Source organism: Mesocricetus auratus, unplaced genomic scaffold, assembly GCF_017639785.1.
Source record: "Mesocricetus auratus isolate SY011 unplaced genomic scaffold, BCM_Maur_2.0 Super-Scaffold_100010, whole genome shotgun sequence".
Taxonomy (NCBI): Eukaryota; Metazoa; Chordata; class Mammalia; order Rodentia; family Cricetidae; genus Mesocricetus; species Mesocricetus auratus.
In genome coordinates this window covers 35,956,706-35,966,298 of record NW_024429194.1, presented here as the reverse complement: position 1 = coordinate 35,966,298, position 9,593 = coordinate 35,956,706, and the positions used below count along the sequence as shown (strand labels likewise).

The window sequence follows — 9,593 nt, the reverse complement described above, 5'->3', positions numbered from 1 at the left end:
GCCAGAGTTCTTAACTACTGAGCCATCTCTCCAGCTCCCTATTTTTTATTATTAAGTTTATTTAATATTCATTTATTTACTTATTTATTGTGATGTGATGTGTGAAGTGAAGGTCAGAGGACAATTTGTAGGAATTGGCTCTTTGTCTCCACCAAGTGGGTCCCTGAAGTCGGACTAGGGTCCTTAAGGCTTGGTGACAAGTGGCTTCACTGGTTAAGCCACTTCGCTCGCCCGGTACTAGCGTTTTTAGCAAGTCAAAGAGAACAAAGCCTTACCTGGGGGAGGAGAGGGAGGGAGCAGGGAGAGAATTGTGCACATGCTCACAGCCCAGGAGCCGGGTTTCCCCGCCCCTTGCCCGCAGAGCCGGAAGTCTAGGTCTGTGAATCGTCCGGAACTGAGTTGAAGCACTGTAGGTTTCCGTCCGGAAAAAGTAACCAAACCGCCCGTGGACCAGCAACATGGCGTGGTCCGCTAATAAGGTACTGACAGCTGGGCTTTGTGCCTTACGCAAGCCTGGGATCTGCAGAGGGTGGTTCGGTAGCAAGGATGAATGCCCAAAGCAGAAAGCTTGGGGTCTGGAGTTCTGCATTTGAGCCTTGTCCGCCCCTTCACGCCCCCCGTTCTCCTCCCTCTTGCCTCACCTGTTCCTCATACTTCTCCCTAGCTGCCTCCCTTCTATCCACTGCACCTGCCAACGCAGGCGCCCCTTACCGCTTCTGAACCTGGGTTCTTAAAAATCTCCATAAGAATTTATATAAGTCATCCAGGATCACCCCCTACGTGACAGGCCTGTAAAACTTCAGATAGGAATTCTGTGAATAAAATAACTGAGAATATAGTGTCATATTATCACCTTCTTAATAATTTAGTATCTCGAATTTATTGAAAGCTTACTGAGTGAAGCACAGAACTAAGCCTTTTATTCCTATTTCATTAAATCTTCACACCAACCCCTGAGATGAACATTATTGTCCTTAGCTTGTAAGTATGAGAACCAAGGCACGAAGAACTGGAGTGATTAGAACATGGTCACCCTTTCCATAGGTGGTAAAATACTGATGTGAACCCAAACCATTTTTCAGAGCCTTGGGGGTAAAAATCCGGTGCATTGCAAAGTACCCATGACCCCTGGCTTCCTAGATTAATAAATTACAGTGAGCTTTAAGTGAAATTTTGATCACCAGAGAGAGATGTAATTGCGATTCATTCATCTCACCCATTCATTTAAAACAGGCAAGCAAGATAGGGGTTTGAATAACCAATCTGTTTTCCTCCACCACCCCCGCATTTGGGAAGTTTTGATTAGACTGTGAACTCATAATGATGTTGCTCACCTTCTTTGTTCTTCTTTCAGTTCCTGAAAACTTTGTAGCTCCCGTAAAGGGTGTATTTGTGACAGATGTACTTGAAATAAAAGCGCTGGCTCTATTGCTACAGTGTAGAGATGAAGAGTTGCTGTACTCTCCCAGTCTCTCTTCCGTGGTTTTCTTACTGCTTCCAAAAGCGAACTTAAAGTATATTTTCATACTGTGAAACTCTGATGCCGTTTTCTGAATCTCTAATTAGTTTAGTGTTTGCTAGTTTAAAAGTAGGTTTTGTGGACATGCATTAAGTAAACACATCCAGCTTGTTTTTGTGATTCTTACTCTTTATTTATTTTTTGTTTTTCGAGACAGGGTTTCTCTGTGGCTTTGGAGGCTGTCCTGGAACTTGCTCTGTAGACCAGGCTGGTCTGGAACTCTCAGAGATCTGACTGCCTCTGCCTCCTGAGTGCTGGGATTAAAGGCGTGTGCCACCAATGCCTGGCATAATTCTTACTTTTAAAAAAAAGATTTTTATGCTGAGGGAATCCCTGTGGGGTGTAAATTGAATTCCTCTTAAATGTACTCTGTAGTTTATTACTGCACATCCCCAAATAAATTGCCATCGTTTCTGAAATCTGTTAACATGTCTGCATCATGTGGCTCCATTCTTTATGAACAAAGGGAAAAGAGTGTTTCCGTTGTGTGTTGTAAAGAAAAGTCAAATTTAGGAGTCATTTCCCTTGTATAGGAGCTCATCCAGGCTTTTCAGACACCTCTAGAGACAGATATTGCTGACTCAGAGGGTACCTTATTTATTGGTCACTTTTAAATCTTTCTCTCATAAGAGATGATGCCCAGTATTGTCCACAGTTTGTCTGATCATCACAAAGCACAGATGAGACTCATAGGATCAATACCTCATGTGGTCCAACAGCTTTATACCTGACTGAAGTAACAGTGAGGTTAAGTGACATTCCCAAGGGATCAGAGCTAATCAATTAGTGGAGATGGGACTAGAACCCAGATCTCTGGATTGCTAATCTAGTGTTTTGTTTTCACCAAAAGAACCTTCATTTTTCTTTCTTAAATACATTATTGTGTTGATACAACTTAGCATGTTTGTGAGGATAGTGTATTGAAGTTGTATCACCTTGTTAATTCAATGAATAATTTACTTTAAAATTACAAGTTATTAGCTTAGGTCTTTTGAAATTTATATTTGAATAGATTTTATATGCAAAATACATAGAGCTTTACATATGTCCACTTTGCATTTGGTTTATTTCATTTCCTTAGTCCCTGTGATAGTATCAATCATCAACTTGACAAACTGTAGAATCACAGGGGAGATGGGCCTTTGGGCCTGCCTGCAGGCAGATTGTCTCGGTTATGGTAACTGACCTGGAAAGACCCATCCATCTTAACTATGGGTGCGACATTTCCCTGGTCTCTGGATTTTATGAAATGGGAAAAGCAAACTGAGCATTCGTTTGTGTGGATTCATTGTTTTCCTTTGACGGGATGAAATGTGACCAGCTGCTTCGAGTGCCCGATGTCTTGACTCCCTCAATGTGATGAACTGTATCCTGGAACTGTGAGCTAAAATAAAGGGGTTCTTCCTTATTTGTCAGGATGTTTTATCCTAGCAATTGGAAAAAGAAACTCTAGAGAGTCCCCAATATATGATTGCTATCTAATGGCCTAGTGCCGTTGCTTATGACTGTAACACCGTTGCTTATATGATTGGCTCCTCCACCTAGCTGGCTTTTAGGGACGTTAGGGCCCTTCACAGGCTCTCCAGAGTGGAATGTTACGTGTCTTACATGCGGTGTCTATTGCACATGCCCCCTCCCTTTATCATTCCTCTTCTCGTACCAGGATGGGGGCCCACTTCAGAATCTTTGCTAATAACTTCTTTTTGTTTCTTGGGTCTTGTTTCTAGGCAGCTGTTGTGCTATGTATGGATGTGGGCATTGCCATGGGTAACTCTTTTCCTGGCGAAGAATCCCCGTTTGAACAAGCGAAGAAAGTGATGACTATGTTTGTCCAACGACAGGTAAGTTTCAGATTAACATAGCAAGTTTCAAGCCAGCCTGGGCTATAGGAAAAGACCCTACCTCAAAAACGCCTGTTCTAGTTTAATTTCTGTTGCTGGTATAAAGAAAAACAAATCAACAAAAACCTGTGACTTAGAGGAGAAAGGATTCATTTCAGTCCACTGGTCCAGGCCAGAGCCCATGGATCTGAGGACGTGATGGAGATAGGAACTGGGAACTGCTAATCACATCTACCATAGAGTCAAGAGCAGAAAGAGAATGAAGTGTGCATGCTTATTTGTGCTGAAATGAAATGTAAGACTTACAGATAATGAAATACCCGCGTAGGAACTGGAGAGATGGCTCGGAGGTTAAGAGCACTGGCTGCTCTTCCAGAGGTCCTGGGATCCAATCCTAGCACCCACATGGTGGCTCACAACCATCTGTAACTCCAGTTTTGGGTGAGCGGTACCCTTTCTGGAGTACTAGGTACAAATACAAACATACACACAGGTAAAATCACCCATCTGTATATAATAATAATAGAAGTCTGTTTACAGCCTAATTGTCATTGCTAGTAAGTCCCCTGTTCATTTAGTCTAATATTGGGTGGGACCAGTCTAATGAGGTATGGCCTTTCTGCTCCCTGAAGGTTAGGCATCCTCTTCCTTCCAGGCTGCTCGAATACAGTCTTCCACCTTTGGCTGTCTCACCCTAGGTGTTTTCTGAGAGCAAGGATGAGATTGCTTTAGTCCTCTTTGGAACAGACAGCACTGAGAATGCCCTTGCTAGTGAGGACCAGTATCAGAACATCACAGTGCGCAGACACCTGATGCTACCAGATTTTGATTTGCTGGAAGACATCGAAAGCAAAATCCAACTAGGCTCTCGACAAGCCGACTGTATCCTTTTTGTGCCCAAGAAGACAAGAAATTTTCCTTTGTCTGGAAAATCACAATCCAACTGGGTGAGGCTCTCCCAGAGTTTCTGAATATCTCGGCATATTTTCCTCTGAGGAAAAGAGGGTGTGTAATTGATATGGAACTAGTTAATTAATTAATTAATGCCCAGCTCTAGGTCTTCAAATATCTTGCTCTTTCTGTGCCTTGTGATATTGAGAGGTACAGGAAGTTGCGTATATTGATGGTACTGTTTATCATTGTGTTTGGAGCTCGTGCTAGAGTTTTATTGCCGGGAAGAGACATCATGACCATGGCAAGTCTTTTTAAACATTATTTATTTTTATTTTATGTATATTGGTGTTTTGCAGGCATGTATGTATGTGTGAGGGTGTCAGATCTTGGGGTTACAGACAGTTGTGAGCTGCCATGTGGGTGCTGGGAATTGAACCTGGGTCCTTTGGAAGAGCAGTGCATGCTTAACCACTGAGCTATCTCTCTAGCCCTGACCACAGCAACTCTTACAAAGAAAACATTTAATTGGTGCTGGCTTACAGTCGAGAGGTTTAGTCATCATGGTGGGAAGCGAGGCAGCCCACAGGGAGACTTGGTGCTGGAGAAGCTGAGAGTTCTACATCCCAGTCCACAGGCAGCAGGAAGAAAGAGTGACACTGGGCCTGGCTTGAGCACTGGAAACCCCAGAGCCCACCCCAGTGACACACTTCTCCAACAGAACCACACCCACTTCAGCAAGGCCACACCTCCCAATCCTTTCAAATAATACCACACCCTATGAACTTTTGGGGACCATTTTCATTCAAACCACTCAGAGATGAGAAATACATATTCAGAAGAGTATAGCGCTAACTTTCTCTGCTCTTTTGGATGAAGGATGATATTCAAGCTGAGATTTTTTTCATTTCTTCCTTAGAGGCCTGTTCTAGTTTTCTTCTCTGTTGGTGTGGTAAGACACTGACCATAATCAACTTGCAGAGGTAAAGGTTTGTTTTAGCCAATGCAAGAGCTCAAGCAGGATCTTGAAGCACAAACCCACAGAGGAACGCTGCTTGCTGGCTTTCTCCCCATGCTCGTGTTCAGCTACCATTCTTATACATCCCAGGCCACCTGCCAGGCAGGGATGGCGAGCCAACGACAGTGGTCTGTGCTCTCCTATGTCACTTGGTAATTAGAAAATGTCCTACAGTCATGTCAAATCTGATGGAGACAGTTCTTCAGTTGAGGTTCAGCCTTCCAAACGGAAATGAAACCCTTTCTCAACCCTCCCCACCACATACACGCGATTTGGGTTCTAATTTTAAGTGTATTCTTACTTTTTTTTCTAAGCAGGTAGTAGTACCATTCATGACCACTGGGAGGTGCTGCTGTGTTTGGAGTAACTTGGAAATGATGCCCTATGGCTTGCTTCGTATATAAGAATGGATTGTGATTACTGAATAAGGGTTCTAGGTACTGTTAAATGACATTTTAAGGTTTTTGTTGAACGAATATGCATTAACTGTCCTGTGTGTATTTTCTTTTTCACACGATTTATGAGAACATATATGTTGATAGAAAGCATTTATGAGATAAATTCTGGGAGAGGGTACACGGACAAGCCTTTTCGAGTCATCCACTGTCTAGAGTTGTCAACAATGTGGGCTTTTCTGGGAGAAACTGCTGTGTTCGTGGGATGAAGGGACTGTTGGCATTGTTTCTACCCTTAACTAGCTGAGTCCTGGACGCCCTGATCGTGTGCATGGATTTGATTCAGCGTGAAACTATGTGAGTGTCTTACCTGAAGAAATACAGAGATGAGGCTTCCTGGGAAAAGTGTGGGTTGCTGTGTTCAGTATACTATACTATGTGTTTTGTTATTAATAAGTAGCATGTCAGCCTGGCAGGAAGAATATTTGGCAGAAGTCAATGCTGACCTTTCTAGTTTTTGAAAGTTTAAAACACAGGACCACATTTGGTGAGAGTTTCTCTGGGAGAAATAAGCATTTGGCATCTTTCAGTTTTCTTATTTGACTTAAACTAATTACCCAAATTTTAAAAAAGTACTAAGTGCTATGATCCATAAGTAACTGGCACACTGTGCACAGTAACAGTAGTCAGTGTCCTGACCTGTTATTTGCTTAATTACTGTGTCTTGAAAAGTGTGTGCCCTTGAACACAGATGGGTGCATTGTTAGGAAAGCCATTTGTGCTGACATCCCAGGCCTCAGTCTGTGTTATTTTATCTCAGTCTGAATCCTCTGCAAACTCCTGCAGCGAGTCCCATGTTTAGTGTCCCAGCTAGACGTTTGGAAGGTGAAAGTACAGGGCCAGGGCTGCTGTCTTCACACACCTCAGGGTCCCGTTTCCATCTGAAGCTATGCACGTGGGAAGGGCTTGTTTTAAACCACAGCACTAGGAATCAGAGCCAGGGACACAAGAATATTATGTGGTGTGATGCTAAGCCAAGTGTGAACTATGTGACGTTGGTTATATATTTAATAGGAGCTCACCTGAGCATTAAGAGTATGTGGACCTTGAGACTAATCACACTTATTAATATATGTAGATTCAGTCCTTAGCCTCTCTGCTCAATGACCAAGTGTATTGCAACTCCTGGAAAAAAATTCAGGAGAATGCTTTCTTTAAAATCACCTTTTCAGTACTAGGCAGGCAGGGGCAGGCAGATTTCTATGAGTTTGAGGCCAGCCTGGTCTCCAAAGCTAGTTCCAGGACAGCCAGAGCCACACAGAGAAACCCTGTCTAGAAAAAAAAATCCAATAACAACAACAAAAATCATTTTTTTTTTGCATTTGTGCATGTGCATTTGTGTGTGTGTGTGCGTGTGTGCATGTGTACATATAGCACATATGTGTGGAGGCTGGAGGACAACTTCATGGAGTCAGTTCTCGTCTTCCACCCTGTGTGAGTTCTGGCGGTTGAACTCAGGTTGCAGACTTGCATGGCAATTGTCTTGACCTGCCGAGCCTTCTCACTGACCCTCAGAGAGTAGTTTCTTAATGTGATCACTCTGTCTTCTAGAGGGAAGAAGTTTGGGAAGAAGCATATTGAAGTGTTCACTGACCTCAGCAGCCCATTCAGCCAAGATCAACTGGATGTTATCATTTGTAACTTGAAGAAGTCTGGCATCTCCCTGCAGTTCTTGTAAGAGCTTGGGAATAATGTATAGGAAAATCTTGTTCTCTTACGCAGTGAGCGGGGCCCTGTATAGACAGCTTAAAGGAGCCTTCTGTTTTGGCTGAGTAGGAATCTTCCAGGGCACTGGTTGGCCACTTTATGTGTATCCGTTATACTTGTGTTCATGGAACTGTTTTGAGCTGTGGTGATAAAGAGATAAATGAAATAATGATACAGAGAAATTGAGATCAATAGCAAATTTTAGACCTCAAGAATCAAGGAATTAAAAAACCACCTTTCGAGGATCTTCAGATTTCCTGTCTGCATAGACAACATTATCAGATTGATAGTTTCTTTCATACATGGCTCGGAGCATAATGTCTACAGTTAGTAGTAGATTGAGGGTAGACAAAATGTTATGTTTGGAATCAATTTATAGCAATAGAATGTCTATATTTAACCCTTTCTCAGGATGCAGACACATAATAAAGTGTAATTTTCTATGAGTATTATAAAATTTGGGGAGAAAATGTATATTTTATGGCTTATAAGGAAGAGATTCCTTCATCTCACAGTAACTTGAATTTCCCCTCTAGCATTTACTTTCTTTATTGTACACCCCTACTAAAAAACTCTTGTCATTATACTAATCCTTCCTGCTGCATTGAAAACCCATTTCTTCTTGTCATTATACTAATCCTTCCTGCTGCATTGAAAACCCATTTCTTCTTGCCCTATTTCTGGCTGAAGTGGAGCGATGCTATAGGATGTTGAATTATTAGTCTGATCAGGGATGCTCATCTTTCAAATTGAGCACTGCACTAAGAAGCATTCGGAGTGGGCGCCTTCGGCCTCTTAGACTGCCTGCCATGGGGAGTTAAGAACCCCTCTTGCATGCGTGTGTGCCTCTCCTAAGACTGCTGGGGACATCGTCTTCCTGCGGGGCTACAGAGAAGCATTCAGAAGAGCCCACCAAACTGCTACTTGCTAAGATGGTACTTCAGAGAAATTAAGTGTTTTTCAAGTGACACTTCTCATGGAACTGAGGTTTTCTTGGTATTTCAGAAGGCTGGCTTAGCTCAGTTCCCTGCCCATGGTCTAAGGATGCCTCATGCTTGGAGCATATTGTACTGCACTTCTGCCAATGCATTTGAAAGAGCCGCTTTTTATCTTTTAGAAATGAGCACCAGAGTAGAGTACCCAGAAGGAGGTGGTCTTTTCTTCCACTTGCTTGTTAGTTGGCTGGTAGCATACTTTCCCTGGGATATGTTTTCTCCTACACCACAGACTATCACCTGCTGTTCAGTGTACCCCATGCATTCTCGACTGCTTTGGTTTCATTTAAAGCAGGCTTGTTCCTTGGGTGTAGTTCTTGGCTTCCTCTACTCTGGTTAAATGCAGCATAGAAAGAATTGTTACTGTAACTTTCTCTAGATTACATTTCCTATGCCATAGTGACACTCAGTGCCTAATGCAAAGTGTCTGTGTGCACATGGGGCAGTGCTTTAGCCCCATGTGTAGTACAGCTCATGCAGCTCTGTCATGCTAAATAAATAGAAAGGTTACCCAGAAAGCCTTATTTTAAGGATAGCAAGCAGAGTGATCGATTGCCTGTAAGGTATCCATCTGCATGGGGGTGACCTACAGAGTGGTGGGTTAACAGAAAAGATGACCTAATTCAGCTCTCTTGTTTGCAGGAATACAGTGAGATGATATGCCATAGCACAGGAGCGTCACTCTGTCACTCAGGTGACTGGGTGGCTCTGGTCCCGTTCTTTCCTCAGTTGCTTTAGTTTCTTTTCATCAAATGGAAGCAGTAATCTCCATTGACTTAGTGTAGGAGAAATCACTGCCATTGTTTGGGTGAAGGCACATCTAAAGTTCCCATGTATGGTGTTATGCTAACATGTGTTTGGGTGGGTTTTCAGTTTCCATATGGACTGATTATTTAATATGTTTTAGACTTATTTTTTATTTTCTATATCTGGGTGTCTTGTTTGCATGTATGTCTGAGTACCACATGTGTGCCCAGTGCCTGTGGGGTCCCTGGAACTGGAGTTACAGATGGTTGTGAGCTGTCATGTGGGTGCTGGGAGCCAAAGCTGGATCCTCTGCAAGAGAAACGAGTGCTCTTAACAGCTGAGCCATCTCCCGAGCCTCTGGTTATTAATGTGTTTTGTGATTGCCGATCCCAACCTAGAGTTAGCCTCATTTCAAGCAAA

General features: G+C 42.9%; 1 protein-coding gene across 4 annotated transcripts in view; it reads left to right on the top strand.

The window, feature by feature from the left end:
- Positions 1-295: 295 nt before the first annotated feature.
- Positions 296-9,593, top strand: part of Xrcc5 (X-ray repair cross complementing 5) — a 90,145-nt gene continuing 80,847 nt past the window's right edge. The window contains exons 1-5 of one of the 4 annotated variants that reach the window (XM_040752665.1): positions 296-479; positions 3,247-3,360; positions 4,059-4,242; positions 5,973-6,021; positions 7,276-7,398. In XM_040752665.1, the coding sequence (XP_040608599.1) occupies positions 459-479; positions 3,247-3,360; positions 4,059-4,242; positions 5,973-6,021; positions 7,276-7,398 (491 nt within the window). In that variant the 5' untranslated portion in view covers positions 296-458. 4 annotated transcript variants of the gene reach the window in all.